The sequence below is a fragment of the Trachinotus anak genome, unplaced genomic scaffold (genome assembly GCF_046630095.1).
Source record: "Trachinotus anak isolate AG129_WGS33_773 ecotype Australia unplaced genomic scaffold, CSIRO_AGI_Tana_v1 ptg000011l, whole genome shotgun sequence".
Classification (NCBI taxonomy): Eukaryota; Metazoa; Chordata; class Actinopteri; order Carangiformes; family Carangidae; genus Trachinotus; species Trachinotus anak.
The window spans coordinates 26,689,789-26,708,238 of NW_027273862.1; the positions used below are offsets into that span (position 1 = coordinate 26,689,789).

General features: G+C 41.8%; 1 protein-coding gene across 2 annotated transcripts in view; it reads left to right on the top strand.

The window, feature by feature from the left end:
* The window catches only part of lrp4 (low density lipoprotein receptor-related protein 4), a 120,516-nt gene that overhangs the window by 41,947 nt on the left and 60,119 nt on the right, over positions 1-18,450 (top strand). For both annotated transcript variants that reach the window (XM_071489450.1, XM_071489451.1), the window contains exon 2: positions 12,847-12,993. In XM_071489450.1, coding sequence (XP_071345551.1) covers positions 12,847-12,993 — 147 coding nt within the window. The remainder of the gene's footprint in view (positions 1-12,846; positions 12,994-18,450) is intronic.

The window sequence follows — 18,450 nt, forward strand, 5'->3', positions numbered from 1 at the left end:
GTGGAGAAGGGGGGTGGGGGGTGGTGGGTCAGCTGGCCAAAGAGACAATCTGTGGATTAGAGTGAGCTTGGACACCAAGTGCTCACTCAGCACATTACCCAGCAAGTCTAGTGTTCACAGCCAGAGGCAGAGCTCAGGGCTCCGCTGTGTTTACACTGCCAGGTCTGACACACACACACACACACACACTCACACACTAAAACAATCCTGTTCAAACTAAAGCCAATGCATTGCACTGAAGTGCACTGAAAGTCTCACACTGTGCAGTAAATCTGAAGCGATGCTCTTTGTAGCTGCGGAACAATTTTATTGAGCCGTGTCATAAACTGCATCGTAAAATTTGTGCATCATGATTTAAATTTTGAATGCAGCTTTTGGTACTTGTTTTTATATAATCTGTGCTACAGATGCTATTTATTTAGTATGAAATAAAATATTGTGGTTTGATACACAGGCCCTTTCTCTCCAACAGCCTCTGTCTCGTCTCAGTGGTGCGGCGTTCACACCGCTTCTTCAGCAGCCGTTGAACAAACTTTCATCGCTCTGTCTCCCGTTGCCCTCCTCACTCCTCCTCCTCTCTGACTCCACGCAGAACACTCGCTTTCTCACCCACACTTCATAACAAACACCACAGGAGTCCTCCCACACGCGCTTATGACAGTCAGACCTGCAGCTCTTCATCTCGCTCTGCCGTCCATCCTGTACGCAGCCTCCATCCTTTCAACATGTGTGTGTCATCTTTGTGGAAAAGTCGTCTTCCAGTTTCCCATCGGGTCATTAAATCCTTAAAGCGCATGTCCAATACACAAAGCAGAGCAAATGGAAGTAGTCACGATGGATCTTTTATGTGTTTTCTCTTTGATCATAGCACAGAGCCCTTCCCTCATTCATTCATATACTGTATACAGTGTACACACACATGTTCACACACACACACACACACACACACACATATTGAGTCCCAAAGCCACATAAGTACAGTGTGTGGAGGCCAGTCATCACAAAGGGCTGATGGTAGTGGAAAATGAAACCTAGTACGACACACTCGCCCCTCTCCCTCCTTAACCCCTTCATGGCCTTGTGACCAGACAGACCACACAGCATCACACACACGGAAACATCACTGACTTCATCTGTTACAGAGGTGTGTGTGTGTGTGTGTGTGTGTGTATATGTATGTATATGTATATGTATGTGTATATATATATATATATATATATATATAATTTATTTTTTTTTAAATTAATTAATTCATTTTTTTTTTTAAACAAGTAGAAAATCTGCCCAATCAGCGTCGTGATTTCTGTCTCACCTCCGTTTATTGGCCTTCGGTCACACTCCACCCACTCACCACATGTTCTCGGACTTTCTCCCTGTTTCCAGATGCACCTGCTCACCTGTTTTCAATTCCCAATCACTGGAAGGTCCCCGCCTACTAACACACACCTGTTCCTCATTTCCCTCATCTGCTCCCCAGTATTTAAACCAGCCCCTTTTCTCCAGTCAGTCGCCACACTGTTCGTCAGTGTGTTTCGCTTTGTGCCTTATTATGTATTTATTGCAAATGAAAATTAGCTCTAAGCTAACTCTGACAACAGTTCTGTTTAATATGCACATGGTTCCATACAAATAAGTGTAACTTAACATAACAACAATGCTGTGAACTAAAAAAAATCTGTTATACAATACACCAACAATAAATAGAAGATGTAAAAGTTATGATAAATGCATCACATAAACATAAAATCAAATGTATGTAATGTGTTTTGTGTTCTGGTGGGAGCAATGGATGGAAAGTAAAGATAAAAAGGAACTTGGTTAGCTTGGTTAGTGTTGGTGGAGGCTAAAATCTTCGCACTTTGCAAGGAGAAAATGAGATTTGGGATTACGTGGGATTATTTTAAAATGCTGAAAGGAGTTTTTGCACCTCTTAAGTAAAATAACATGAAAACTACACTTACAGCATATGTACAGAATGGATATGTCTGTGCTCTTTCCTTTTTTTTTTTTTTTTTTTTCACTTCATGTATCCCCCCACCCACACCCGGTGGTGCCAGCCCACATGCCCGTCCAGCAGCCATCCACTCATCCCTGGCCAAGGCAGTGTTATCTTTGAACTGACTTCAGAGAGACTGCTGGCCGGCCACGGATGATGACACTGTGTGTGTGTGTGTGTGTGTGAGAGAGGCCTTTATTTTCTTACCCGCAGCAGCAGGACCATGATATATCACCGAGCGTGTAATTATGTTGTTTTCGCTCATTTCAGGGGAATAAAGGACAGTATCCTCCCACATGCCTCTGGGTCGGACTTGGTTAATAGGCAATGACTCGGCTGAGTGTGTGTATGTGTGTGTTGCATACATGCCTGGTGTTATTCGCTTCCATGTAGTGCTGGACGTAATCAACATTCAGCGCTGACTGTCTGTAATGATGCCTCTGGTCAGGTTTGGGGAGCGTCAGCATGGTTAAGCATTACAGGCAGGGCCAACAACAGCACACACACACACACACACACACACACACACACACACACACACACACACACACACACACACACACACACACACACACACACACACACACACCACCCTGCTGAGTTACAGTATGTTATAAGAAAGTGATTGAGTGCTGTACTGTGATAAGACTGGAGTTTTAATGAAAGTCTGAGATGAGCAGGCGTGAAAAGAACCCCGCTGCTGACCAACTGCTGCACATTTCAGACGCTGCTCTGTGTGTGTGTGTGTGTGTGTGTGTGTGTGTGTGTGTGTGTGTGTGTGTGTTGCGTGTCTGAGATAACCGGGAGGATGAGCTTGTGATGACGGGCCTGTCTTGCTTTGAAGACCTGGCATCAATTCTGAACTTGTTTGTCTGGTACTTTGTTTACATTCTTGGGCGCGGGAACCGGATATTTTAAGCGTCTGAAGAATTTCCCTGTGCGCTGGAAAAGTGGTGTGCATATGTGCATCTGCTCACACATGCTGGTCCTCCACACTTGCATCTTTTTTTTTCCCAGCAGGGCTTCAACATGTGCTGCTGTGGTTACCAGCTTGCCACATCAGAGCGGCCTGACCTATGGTGGGCAAATTAGTAGGTGGAGATGAGCCGACAAAGAGGGGGAACGGGTAGGGAGGATGAGCTGTTTGGAATCTTGAAGCCAAGTCAGCTTAACCCAGAGCCATCATAACCGCAGGGAATTCAGTCAATGTGTTCTTTGAGTGTTTCAGCAGCTTTAGAGCTTCCTTTTGTTGTGATGAGGAGAAATACGGATATAAAAAAGCAGCAGGAGCCTGGGAAATTGTGTGCATCATCATTAAGACTTCACCCATCAATACCTTTTACATATCGGTGACGAAGGAAGTGAAAGGTGAGGGACCATTGCAGAATCCTCACCAACTCTTAATGGAGCGTTTTTGCCTCTTTAAGCTCATAGTTTTGGTTTTATGGAAAATGTGCAGTTTTGTGCACGGATGCGCTAAATGATCACAGTTCATTTACTGAATCCATTTGCCACTAATGAATGTGAACGTGAGCGTTGTTCACTCTTGCGAGAATTAATGTTCACGCACCAGAAGGCAGCAGTTCATGGACCAGAATACTGTTTGCCAACCACCAAACATCAGAAGAAGAGGGGCGTGTTTTACTGCAGCACCCGAGGATTTACAGCACCCAGCGTGTGTCCAGTGAACGCAACTACTGGTGCTGCCGAAGCCAGTTCGGATGAACACTTGATGGACTTTTATGAATAAATCAGTGCTGTTTCCATTGGGGAAAAAACAAGTCCAAATGTCAACTACATTGACAACAAATTTTTAACGACACATCAAGTTGATGCATGCAACAAGTCTTTTAAAGTATCAGCAAATGAATGATGATCACAAGAAATCATTAAGAAAGGGTCTGAGTCAAACACAGCATTTACAGTCTGTGACTCTATAGTCAATACAACTATTCATTTAGTTTAAGTGGCAATGCTTGGGGGCTGGTAGTAGGAGGTTCTACTGAGAAAGAATTAAAATAAATAAATTAATTAAAAAAAAAATAATTAATTTTTAAAAAGGAAGAAATAAAAACGAACTAGTTCATTTTATTCCTTGTGAACTTAACTTTGAGCTACAGTAGCTAGTGTAGTGAGGAGCTATGTAAGTGACAGTGATCAGTTTGGCTGTAAAGTTGTAAGAGTCCAGAGTTATTAGCAGTGCGATCACGCCCTCTCTTCTCTACTCACACGTTTCACATTGCAGCCTTGATAGACTAGATCGAAAATGGAAGTGGCACAGTCTGCTGCGTGAGGTGAGGTTTTGTTAATATTTGGCAGGATTGTTTTTCTTTGAAAATAACACTAAAAGCCAAAAATGACTTGGGTTGACTGTATATAAAAAACATTTTAGTATTCGGTCTCATACATCCCAGTTTCTGCTGATTTCCAGTTTATATTACTTTTATATTTACCTGAGTATGGAGTCATGGCTGGGTCAATCCAATTCAAAACTATGATGCTAAATTTGACCTGTCCTATTTAATTCATCTACGTTTCACAGAAAACAGACCACATTAAAGGAAGCACTTTGAGGAGTGTCCAAACTTCATTTTGTGCAAATGTAGGATATAAAAAAAACAAAAGCAGATGTCAAATGCATCTCCACGACTGACTACTCTGTGTTACAGAGTTAGGCTTTAAGAGAGTGCTTCATATTGTGTTGTTCATAGGCTTAGTGAGTTTTTATTTGTCCTTCTACAGTTTCTCTGCGAGTTTTAAGCAGCCCAAAAGTGGTCAGTAAGCCCTGTTTAACTGCAAGGAGTTTTGTGCTGTTGTTGAGATGTTTTCTGACAGTTTATTGCAGAAATGAAGGGGACAGAGTTGTCTGTAAAATGTCCAATATGTAGTTTGCCATGTTTACTCTCTTTCATTTACATGTAATTAGCTCAGTTTATCATTAAACTCACCCTGAAAAGGGCAGGACGTGCCAAAACACAGGCCTGTATAATTTAAAATACAAGCAATGAGTCAGCCTTACAAATGTCTCCCCTCCTGTGTTTGAAGTCTGTCAGCTTCTCACTAGCCTTGGTGTGCTTTTTCATTCAGATCTCTTAGAATATTTATTAAAATGTGACACTATTATTAAAAAAAAATGACAAGAATGCCCAGTTTTATTTAAATGTCTTTTCCGAAAAACAGGTGGTGCAAAAGTGACGTACTCTTACGATCCATTGTATCTTATATTTCTGGCTGTATTTTAACCAATCAGTGTTACTTTACTATCAGGAAAGCCAAAGCCACTGTTGCAGTATGAATGGTGAATGACAGTGCAGGTGAGCAGCCGTCGTGTATACGTGAGCAGTCAGGCGTCTCACTGTCAGCAGTCTCACACGGCGAGAAGTGACGAAGGATGAACACGCTGTTGTCTGACAGCGAGGTGGGGAACCAGTAGTGTCCATTGTGGTTGTGCAGCGCCGTGCGATGCTGTGATGTGCAGCTGGTTTGGGACTGCTCGGGCTGAACAGTTGCTGACACGCTGAGACGCAGCTGTCTCTCTGAAGTGACACTTTAACAGCTCGACACCAGCAGCGGATGGGTGGCAGGAAGACAGAGGGCAGACAAAAGGTTTGACTCATTCCCTCCGTGTGCCTGTCTTACCCTTTTGCATTGTCAGATGGTTCTTTTTTTCCCCCCAATTTACCGCTTATCACTTTTTATAGCAGTACACTCATGCGCTGAAAGAAAGACGCAGCTCCGACCCTCCAGGTAGTCTCCAGGGAGGTCCACGCCTAATTAACTGGCAGCCTTTTGACATCGTTCAAAGCGTGTGGCCACCCGCTCTCCAGGCTGGGTTACCATTGTGTGTTTTGGCTCCTTTGCTCTCTCCTCTACTGCTCACGCTCGTCATTTAACTATTTAACAACAGCAAATTGTGAAATGGTGAAACAGTTCGAATGCCACCTGGTTAGATCTGAGACTCCTACAACGTGTCCGCTTCCGGCCCCGGTTTGGTCCATGAACACGGGCTTTTGGCGGCTGGCCCCTGCTGTAGGTGGGTCAGGTTTAGGCGTGGTGTCAGGTTGGGTTTGCGGGATCATCTGTGTTTACCTTTTATGGGGGGTGGAGGACCACCTGTCTTGTTTCACACCAGGCCTGTTTAGACAGTTTCAGGCTGTAGTTACCAGCAGTGAAGGATCTTTGGTGGTCTTTGTTTTCTTTTTCTCTGCTGGAGGTTCCTGTCTGTCTCGTGGCCTCTGGCAGCAGCAGGTGAAGTGAGAGTTAAGTTGTCCGTCTGTGTCACTGTTTGCCTGAAGAGCAGGTTCAACACATCATCCTACACCTGTTACTGGATAGAAGTGGGAGCTTTACTCCTTCCTCAGTTGGTTTGACCTTTGTCTGATCACCTGGCTTATCTGTGGGTTTGATGTGGTGGAATTTAATGATTTATGTAGAAAAATCAAGAGATCAAGTATTTTCACTATTCAGTAGCAAATGAGATAATTTGCTGACATTGAACAGGTTTTATCCCAGTCTGGGGCTCTGGCACCTACTGATGCATAGAGAAGGGAAGAAACACTTAAAGGCCCCTTTTTTTTTCACTTTTCCTTGCTTGTTTTAAAGGTCTAATATTGTATACAGGGACATTTCCATGTCCTTTTAGTTTCAGGTATAGGTTCTATATTAATACTGTGAAAGTATCAAAGCCTCAGTCCACAGAGAAATGCACCCAGCCTGTATTCAGAAACTGAGCCTGAAAGTGAGCCGTCAGGACTTCTGGAACTTTGTGATGTCACAACAAAGCAGTCACCGCTCTCAGCCATGCCCCAAGCCCCTCCCACCTGAACTCACCATCCAACTTTGCACACTCTGAGTGTTTCCCTGACATCTGCTATATTTTTATTAAATCACTCAGAAAACAGTCAGCCAGTAGCCTCTCTTCTGATTGGCTCACTGACCTGTTGTCAGTAGAGCTCCAGAGAAGCCTGAGAGAGGCATTAAAGCTGCATTGAGATGTTATTTGGTTCTTAAAATCACAAATATATCTTCTTATGGATATCAACACTTCAAATAAAACACCAGAAAAGAGTCAAATATGGGACCTTTAAGGCTCAGAGCACTTTGACACTTTCACAGTATTAATATAGAACCTAGACCCTATAATCAAAAAAGACATGGACACTCACTTTATATAATATGGGACCTTTAAGATGAAACTCTAGCAGGATTTATTGACTTTAGAACAGCTTTACTGAAGTCACAAGCAGAAAAGAAACTGTTTACCCTAAATATATATTCTGTGTTCACCTAAATTGCAGCAAGCACCTGCAACTCTTCCAGTTCAGTGTGTCAAACTGATCTACTCACAACAATGTAGTCTAAAATGGTCACAGGTGACTCTATTGTCCCTGCTCCACTTTAACTTCCTTTAATAGACTGAATCACGTATTGTTGCTAAACTTGCACTCGCGGCTCAAAGAGATCCACTGTCTCTACAAAACAGCCCGGCATGTGATCTGCTATCTGTGTAATGCATCAGAGGCTTGTCATGCTGGCGCTCTTGAAAGCACTGGGCTGCCATGGCTGGCTGCTGCTGCAGCATAGTGTGTTTGTGTGCTTGTGTGTTTGTCTGCAGCCCTGCATAACAATCTAGTGCACGGCGAGGATTCTGTCTTTATTGTCACTAATGTCGTGCTCTCAGTGTAAAGGCGATATTCATCTGTCTGCTGGTTGACACACATTCATACCTGTTTCTCAGATTAATGTTGAGTATGAGTTGATCTTTCACTTGTCATCATCAGTTTCATCAGTTAACATCAGCATCTCTTTGCTTCCTTGATCCAAGTTGTGATGTTGTGATTATTTGTGGTGGCAGGGTTACAGCACTACCAACTGATGTTTGCATTGTTTTTTTTGGCAGTATTTTCTCTTCCAGAACAGACTGAAAGTGTTAGCAAGTCTCTGCCCACCCATGTGAGAAACTATTCACAACGGTTCACATGTTGCATATATGACATATTTTTTTTATTTTTTTTATTTGACAGCTTTGAAAGTTTTCTTTGTTTTTCATGGCAGTTGTAGCATGAGACACTGTTGATTTGTGGCTGCGGTGCTTGTGCCAGTTCTGTGTGTACCTACCTGTGGTGGTGACACAGTATCAGCAGTATAACAATCATTTCTTTTCTGTTACTGAGGAGCAGGTTTTTCCTTCCTCCTTTTTTTCGAGTAGATTTTTTTGAAGTGTTTGGCTCCTATCTGCTCAGCTGTTTGTCCAGTTTTAAAAATCCTCAAACTCTGCAAACGTAGTGTTTCATTTCGATGATAAATACAGCACATATTTACGTCCACCCGTCCCATTCTTGTGAAATATCTCTGGAATGCTTTGGAGGAATTTCTTCAAATTTGGCACAAACATTCATGCTGAAGGATGAACTGATGAGAATTTGATGGTCAAAGGTCAAGGTCACTGTGACATCACAAGACGTGCTTATATCATCATAACTCAAGAATTCATTTGGTAATCATGATACAATTTCACACAAACGTCTAACAGGATGAAACGATGACATAATGACATTTTATATCAAAAAGGTCAAAGGTCAACATCACTATGACATCATAATGTTCTGCAAATGCCACTGTACACTCAATACATTTTATATTCCTTCCCTATGTATATTACAGACGTGGTTGTAAACTGTAACTTGACTGGTTGGTAGAGTTAATATAACTCGAGTCATCTTCAGTCACGCAAACTATCTCAACATATCATAGATGATTCTCTACCTGTGCTGTGAGTTTTAGTTTATAGCCTGACTGATTCTGGATTTTTAAGAGCGATACTAATGTCATTTGAGATATCTGCAAGCCATGATGACAAATGGTCTGATAACAACCTGTTAGCTGACATAAACAAATCAATGTTGCTGTGGATCCTTTAGATTTGTGTTGTTACTTATCTGCCACGATTTACACAGTTGCGATGTATCTGCGTAGTATCAGCTGATACGTTAGCCTGGTTCATTTATCAGTCTAGCTCTAGTTAGTTGATCCTGAGATTCCCGGGTAGGGGTGTGTGAAATAGATAAAATCTTCTGTCATGTCAATGTAGTTGTCATATTGCATCAGAAAAATATTTTGTGAAATGGTACATTTTCGGAAAATACTTCAGAGAAACCATTTAATAGACAAAATAATACTCCAGTTCACTGATTTGCGACACTACCCACAGTGGTCTAATACTGAAACCAGAAACAGCACACCAGAATATCTCTCCGCTGTCAAATCTCCCACTGTGCACAATGTATGATCATATCACCTGAATCATTTCTCAGTCCTGGTTGGTGCTCGTGCATGTGCAGCCCAGTGTGTGTGATGGTGTCCTGCTAAGAGCTGTAAGTTTCTCTGGCTCTGGTCGCAGCAAATGGCTCCAGTATGTTTGACAAATGCGCGGCCTGAGATGTGGCTTCATGTTGACACGGCTTCTGCTCCAGATCACAGACTCTAATTTAGCTCAGTACACACACACACACACACACACACACACACACACACACACACACACACACACACACACACACACACACACACACAGATGAATAAAACACACATAATGTGCTGTAAGTTACAAATCCAGCACAGCTCTACCTCGGAGTATCAGGAATTAGGCTGAGTTGGGGATTTTCAGGCTTTAGTCTGTACCTGTCTGTCTGTGATTGTCCTGTCTGTCTCTCTGAGTGTAAGTGGCATGCCCCCCTCCCCCCCCGGTGTCCCACAGCCTCAGGAACTACACACTGTGCAAGAAAATTAGAAAGACAACTTTAAAGACAGGAAGACTTGGATGACGCCATCCCTGTTTCCCTCTGGAAACGAGGGGAGGGGAGAGGAAAAAAGTGGGGAAGAGGAGAAAAGAAGGGAGGCAGCTGAAGGGGAAGTGTGAAGAGGGGATGGATGGAAAGAGAAGAATGAGGAGAAAGAGAGGGAGAGAGAGAAATGAAAAGAAAGAGGCCATTAATTTAGTGCTGTGGGAGGGATCTGAAGGTTACTGAGCTCTCTCTGCCAGGCCCTCCTGGGTTGACTGATGCCTTTGTGAGGAGGCCAGGAACCACACACACACACACACACACACACACACACACACACACACACACACACACACACACACACACACACCATGCGCGTTCCAAGAAACTCTGGGTTTGTAGCGGCAGGCCAGTTTCAGCAAAATTGACACACACACCATACACACACACAAACACACACACACACACAGATGGTCATTAATAGGCTTCAAAGTGAGAGCTAAATGGGAAACCTTTATTTATTTCCTCTCCTGAACGTGATGTGCTGCGATGTGTCTGAAGGTGTGGTGACGCCATGTTTTTCTCTGCTGTGGTGGGAAACCAGAGCAGAGTGAACGTATGGATCCTGCGTGTGTGTATGTGTGTGTTTGTGTGTGTTTGACTGTGTATTTTTGGGATACTGCGTTTGTCTGTGCACATATGCACACAGCGTAAGCAGAATGGGGCCTACGTTAAAGGGCCAGTAATCACTGTAATGTAACTTTACTTTTTAACTCTATAAAGAGAATGAAGATGTTTCATGATTCATATTGTGCTCTTTGGCTAAAGCTCCTGCTGTTAACAGAAGTACCCATCCTACCCGTGAGTCTCTACCTGCCAGCCCACAAATCGTATTGTAAAGACATAAGGGAACATGCTTGTTTGGTTCGGATGTTTTTTTTTTGTTTTTTTTTTTTTTTCTTGGCATATCCTTCAGCCCTGACATGGACATATTTTCTTTTTTTTAATTAACCTTTATTTTACCAAGCAAATAAACAAAACACAAGACAAGAAAACAAAGAAGAAGAATGACTAATTAATCAGATCAAACAGAAGTAAAACATTGTCAAATATCGTTAAAATAAAAGGAGGTATGCATATGTAACCTCTGACAAGGGCTCTCAAATAGATATTGCTTGGTTTTAAAAATGCTGGAGACCGCTGACCTAGTGAACCAAGACTGGATGCTCATTTATGTTGTGTGTGTCAAGTGACGACAGGGTTTTATCTCCATATCTCCATCTCCATATTACTTAAAATCAAAAATGTAAACTGAAAAATACCTATTATTATTTTAGCTCACAAACCTCATTAATCACTTCATGAATCATTATGCTGATGGGTGTCGGTACAGTCCAACAACAGTCTCATATCAGCTGTTTTTTTGTTTTGTTTTTTTTGAGGACGAGGAAGAATCTTTTTAAAAGACGTCGTCCTACTTATCACAAAGGATCTCAGCTATAAACACATACGCTCACATACAAACAAGCACATATTTATAAAACCTCTTCACTCTGAGGAGCTAAAACTACCTGTGGCGATACTTGTTTATACTCATGATTTTAATACTTTTGTTTGTTACTCATACAACACACATATTCATGTTCCGGTGGAGGAGATTAATTAAATGAAATCCATTCACGTTAAGATCAGGCTTATGAATTGTTGTCTTTGAATACCACAAATTGTCCAGAGGAAACCAGATTAATCAAATACTCTGCAATATGGCCGCCAGCCAGATGGTTTGTGAAGTCTCATTTCTACATGGTGACATAGTGTGTGGCTGTATGAAGCGAATTAGGCTGTAGTTTACGGTACACAGCCCGCTGGAGCGGTGACAGAGAAGCTGCGTGGCAGACGGCAGCTCAGAGAAACGCTGCTAACGTACTGAGCCTCCTTAAAACAAAGAGATCAGCACATGAACACGAGCAGCCCAGTACTCGCACTGAACTGTCATTTTGTTACCATTGCAATATTTCACCATTAGCTAATTAGCTGTTGATGTTTGGCAGAGTGTGTTGTTTTGTGTCTGCTCTGCTGTAGAGCTGGAGACTTGGACTGAGATCAGATTTAAGTTACAAAATCGTTTCTATTTACGTTTCTAGTTTTGACAAAGAAAGTCCCACAATGATCATTAGAAAAAGACAACATCAGGCAGGGCTTGCATAACCACCATAGAGTATTTAAAAGAGGTCTGTATGTTGAAAGTGCAGCTATCTAAAAATATTACTACACAGCTTTGGAAAAAAAAAAGTTCAGGACATGATGTGATCTTGAAATCGCCCTTGAGGACTCGAGACTTGACATGATTTGAGATTTGAAACAGGCCTTTTGACTTGATCTGGAATTTCCCAGAAATATGTCAAAACAAGCCTGTCAGCTTTAAAAAAAAAAAACAAAAAAACAAAAAAAAAAACTTGAACCTCCATCAAAGGTAATTTATGGAGATAGGACTAACTTTGATAAAGTCCATTCACAGCAGCCTCATGATTGAGCGGATTTGAAGTTGCGAACCTGCACAAAGGCCCTGAAATGCTCCTGTTGTTTCTCCAGCTGCTGAACAATCATTCACACAGCAAAGCTGAAACCAGGTTAGTTTTTATCTGTGTGGAGTTTACAGCTGCAGCATAAATCAAATAGAGACTCACATTAAATTACACTAAACAGATTGGCTGTGGTTGTGGTGTCACACAAACAGAGGGGTTAAGCAGGGTGAATATATCATCATAAAAAAAAGACAATGCAAGAAATCACACGGGTAAAAGTCAGCGTTTTAATCATCAGCTGTGTCATGTGTTACAGTAAATGTCCTCCCTGTATGACTCCTCTGCCACCACCTCTGTTCAATGTTGTCTGAGTCAGGGTTCAGAGGCAGGTTGTGGTTTTTCAACTGGGATGAGTCCACCTCCACATTCAGTACTTTCACCCTCAGTCATTTCTGTATGTGTAACTGGTCGAATCAGTGATAACAAGTCCGTTAACGTGACCGTGTGTGATGACCTCTGACCCTCTCTCCCTCCGTGTGTGCAGGTGTTCGGGGCAATGCTGAGTGCTCATGTGGGAGGAATCACTTCACGTGTGCTGTCAGTGCGTTTGGGGAGTGTACCTGCATCCCGGCCCAGTGGCAGTGCGACGGAGACAACGACTGCGGGGACCACAGCGACGAGGACGGATGCAGTGAGTTCACCGCTTATTCTGTTTTTGCCATCCTCTTCTGTCTCTTCTTTTCTCTCTCTATCATTGAGCCACCATAAACAAAAGATCTTAAAATCAAAGACACTAGAGATTTATATTTTAACAGTAAAATCAACTCTGAGTATTTCAGAAACTAAAAAGCTCTACTTTGAATTCGCTCTATTGACCGACTGAAGTTGTAGACATCAAGTTGGCACTGAGGCGAAAGCAAGCCTGTTTATTAGATTTGATGTGATTTCTTGATCCATGTGCCCTGCCAGTAGATTGAAAGTTAGTCTGTGTGATCCAGCTGAAAATGCTTTTGCCCACTTGGTGGCAGATAAAGGTGGACCGAGAGTTCTGCATTTCTAAAGGATTGTAAGACAAAAGTTTGTTTCTGACGTCAAAACATTTGTCCCAGTTTGTTAAAGGATCAGACATAGATCTGTCAGCTTTTAATTAAAGGTTCCTAAAAGTAAAATCTTTTGATAGCTTACCTTGAGAAATATAAACATGTTTTTTTTTTCCAATAAATAGAAGTAGACAAACTTCTCAAATATTAAATAATGTATAAACACAAACTGCTGTACATTGGTTTTTGTCAGACTAAATGTCTTTTTTGATTATAAAGCAGGTTTAGGTTCTGTATTAATACTGTGAAAGTATCAAAGCCTCACCACACAGCCTGTATTCAGTGACTGAGCCTTAAAACGAGCCATCAGGGCTTCTGTAACTTTGTGATGTCACCACTCTCAGCCACGCCCCAAGCCCCGCCCACCTGGACCCACCATCCAGCATTGCAGGATTTGGTTTCTATAAATGTTTACCTGAAATCCAGAAGAGAGGCTCAGATCCTCTCTTCTGATTGGTCCAGGGAGAAGCCTGAGAGAGGAGATGCAAAACTACAGTGAGACGGTTTTTGGTTCTTAAAACCATAGATCTTCTCATGGATATCAACACTTCAAATAAAACACAGGAAAAGTGTAAAATATGGGACCTTTAATTATGGAAGAATAAGTAAAAGTGATCACAGATCTGACCTGACAATCAATATTAACTTTCAGACAATTTTTGCTGCTCAGTGCTACAGACACAAATATATTTTGGTCGGTACAAAAACAGTATCAACGTTATCAATGTATTAAACATTTTGATATGGAAATTTATGGACGGATATTTAATTTGCACTAATGTACTTTGTGTTTTAGATATTTTCTGTAATTAAAAAAACTCAAACTTTGGTTTTAGCAGCTTGACAAGTGTGGTCATAAATCAGTTATTCTCAGCTGAGTATTATCATGGTCTTCTTGAGCAAGGCATTAAACTCCCACCACTCATCAAAGACTTTGTTTGGACTTGGCAGCTCTCTGGTGCAACTGTGCATAACTTCATGACTTCTGACTTTTGCTAGAAAGGTACAAGTGTGCTCAGAATTTTCTCTGCATAAATAGTCCGGAATAGTAAGAAAGAAAAAAAATATAATTGGGCCCATATGGATCCCATCATCACCCAGTGAAACAGTGAATGGGTCACTGGTCCAGGCGGGGTAGTATTTCTGATGCAGAAACAGAGCGAGGCGCTCTGCGTGGTGTATGCCCCGTGCACAAAAATGCTTGAGTGACTTTTGGCACCAGACGGCGTTTGGCTGGAGGGAAGTCTTGGCAGCAGAGTCAGACAGGAGTATTTTCCTGCAGAGTATGTCAGTTTGTCAAGTGGAGGAGATCTTCACCGCTCCTCTTTTACACTTCTGTGTATCGATGTGAGATGTCAGTGTGAGTGTCTTCTTTTTCGTTTTTTTTTTTCTGCTTGCTCATAAAGCAGATGAGCAGGTGCTGCCCTTTTGTTTGACACCTCCTAAGCCTTTTTGAGGTGTGAGAGAGTGTGAGAGAGTGTGAGAGAGAGAGAGAGAGAGAGAGAGAGAGAGAGAGAGAGAGAGAGAGAGAGAGAGAGAGAGAGAGAGAGAGAGAGAGAGAGAGAGAGAGAGAGAGAGAGAGAGAGAGAGAGAGAGAGAGAGAGAGAGAGAGAGAGAGAGAGAGAGAGAGAGAATATTCCTTCTCCATTAGTCTTCCTCTGTCACATTAGGCTAGTTAGGAGTTGGGAAAGGGGACGCTAAGTGTTATTGATCTCTGCCCAGTTGAATGTTCACTGAGTCTGATCGCCACTTATTGATCTGTGGGATGTCACTTTTTAAGGAGACACATGGAAGCAGCTGACAGATATCAGAGCATCTAGCTGGACCTTCCTAATCCATTAGTACTGTCTAATCAATCCTCCGCTGCAGCCGGCCACTCGTCCTCTTGGACTCATTCCAGTCAGTCTCGTAATCATAGAGCTCATAGTACAGAGATTCATGTTGCTGCTGTGGCCATTTCACATTACGGCTTCAGTATTTATTACCACACAAATGTAATGCCCTGCTTTTATCTCAGCGTATGCAACATTTTCTATTCAAAAACTCTGGACAGGAGCACCCAGCACCATCAATGTCATTCCTTTATTTAGTCGTACAGTTGGCTAATCTTTGAGCAAAGTATGTGTTTCATTTGTGCGTCCTCAGGTTCTGATTTGTTAGTTCAGAACAACTGAAAAAATCGATTACTGTCTCTCTGGATCTATCTTTTCATGTGCTGGAATCCTTGAATCTAAACTCTGGTTGGCACTGAACACAGAAGCAATAAATTGCCATCCATTTTGATATTTGATTAATAGTTTGGGCAGAAAAAAGCCAAATACTCTCTTGTCCCAGCTTCTTAAATGTTTAGATTTGATGCTTTTCTCTGTTTTGTACTCTAGGATGCTGTGGTGGGTTTTCTTCTTTTATAGATCAGTAGTTATCAACCTTGGTATCGTGACTCCCCAAGAGTTCCCAAGATATACATATTCACAGGATTATTAACTGGATAAAAAAAATAATAAAATAAAATAAAACAGTTTTTTGTTTTGTTTTGTTTTGTTCTACAAAATCACATTGATTTTTCTAGCATTTTTCTAATCTTTACTGTTTTCTTGTGAATTTATGGATAAGTTTCCCTCCTCTGGTAAAATCTTTCAAATGAGGCAATTTATGAAGGAAAAAAATAACTCTTTACAATTGTGAACTGTTTAGAGCGTCACTCCACACTGCACACTACGTTTTTGCACACTTTGAATAGAATTTGATTTATTTAATCAAATAAATAAAATCAAATAAAAATTGATTATCACCAAAAAGGTTACAAACTACTATTTTGGGCTAATTTTATAATTAAATCATCTATTGATCAAGTATGAAAATCCTCTCTGTGTAGCTACAGGGATCAGGTCAGAGGAAAATTCTTCAGAAAAACAGCTCAAAAACCAAAAGTATATTTTGCAGTTAATGGTTATTTTGATTTGAAAAGTGTCGTCCAGCCGTTGGATTTTTATAGTGTCCAGCTACTGAATGATTGATGTCCTCGGGTACAGAACTATATTAATGTCGTGTAATATTGCTTTTTGAAATCAAATGATATTCTTTGTGTGTAGGCTGAAAGTCAGAGGTGTGTGTGTGTTTTTCGTGTTTCACTGAGGAGAGTCGAGGCCCACATGACTCAGCTTCTATTACACTGATTGAATTAAGGGAGTCAGATTGTAAAACCAAGGAGCGAGATTTTATGGTTTTTAACGACATTTTCTAAATGCAGCGAAGAATTGAGTTTATGGAGGCGCAGCTTCAGTGCACGGTGGAGCGGGAGCGGATTCCACCATTCAGCAGGCAACGGCAGACGTGTGTGACTGTGAGAACATAGACTCACAATGAACACACACATTCAGATAAACACAGAACAATCCCTCTGTTCAGCGGAATAGTAGCCGCGTAGTTTGTGGCATCCAGACCTTGTTTGAACTTTAATGCATTGATCATTAATGCCAATTTAACAATTGCTAGAGAGAGCACAATCGCTGTGAATCACCCTGGAGGAATGTGTGTGTCTGTGTGTGTTGAAACTCAGGAGAATAGGAGCAGAGGGAAAGTGGCCAACTGTGTCTATGAAGCTATCCTTGTAAACTTCTGATCTAATTACGATGTGGGAATCATGTGGAAATGTGTAGTGCAGATGTGGCTGTTTTTGTCAGTGTGTTTATGTGTGTATGTGTGTTAGTGTGTAAGTGTGTGTGCTTGTGTTCCCCCAGATAAAGTTTCATAGCTGCACAGAGACCAAAGTGGGAGTGGTGGAGAGTTGATGAGAGGACAGAGAGGAGTGTGCATGGATTCTCTGTGTGTGTGTGTGTGTGTGTGTGTGTGTGTGTGTGTGTGTGTGTGTGTGTGTGTGTGTGTGTGTGTGTGTGTGTGTGTGTGTATAGACACTCCAGCTCACTCTGAAGCTGGCGGATGAAGGTGAGGAGGTAAAAGACTTTACAGCAGTGGGTTCTCCTCTTCACCTCACATGTAACATCTGTCTGTTTATAGTAGACCACACTGGGTGGCTGTGGGGTGGGAGAGTGGGGGAGTGAGGGGCAGGTCTTTAGCTGGCGATCATAAATCTGTCCTTTTAAGAAAAACATTTAAAGTTAAAAGGTCCATGACAGTGTGCTTGCAAGGTTTAGCTTCAAATTCCTCAAATTTTCTCTGACCATTTTTGAATGAATGCTGCACAGTTTTATATATTATTCCCAGTGTCACACAGCCATTCATTTCCATTCATTACCCTTATGTATGAAAATCATTTAGTAGACTTGTGACCCATTCTTGTGTTCTGTAGTCCTTTCCAGTGAACATCGAGTGTGCGTTATTTTCATCAGCATTGCCTTATCATTCTGATGATTTCAAAAGTACATTGTTTGGGGATTGTTTGGAATAAATAAAGCAGAATGGAAGAAAGGGCTTCAGCTAAACTCAAAATTTATCTATCAACCCATTTTTCTTCTGCTGGGGTCCACCTTGTTGGTCTCCTCCAGAATACATCTAGAGGGAGGCCTCCAGGAGCAGGATCACATGCTGCAGGTTCTTTTCAAAATGAAGGAACAGTGGTTTTACTCTAAGATGCTTCAGAATGTCCAAGCCTCACAAAGCAACCCCTGCCATTGTTGGGTGCATGTTTTTTTGGGTACCGTTGAGACCTGAAGTACAATCCAGGAAGTACAATTTGAGATCCAGAAGTTTGAAGGCCAAAATACTGCACAGGGGCAGCATTTTTTCTTCCTAGACCAAAGTTGGTCTGGATTGAGGTTGTTTGATTGGAGCAACTTATCAGCGATTGGCTGAGTCTATCACTGGTTGGTTTTTTGAGGTAAAGCGAGACTTATAAATTTGAAAAGATGGCAAATTTCTTCATTTAAGTCCTTCAGTTTGCAGGTTGCCCCTGTTTAAAACTGAAATAATCCCAAGCAGGTGATTTTATCTTTGGCACCAATATATTGGCAATTTCCGGTTGTCGGACTGATGGTGGCCGGATGGAAAATTTAACATATCGCCCAACCCTAGTGTGAAAGCAGCCTTAC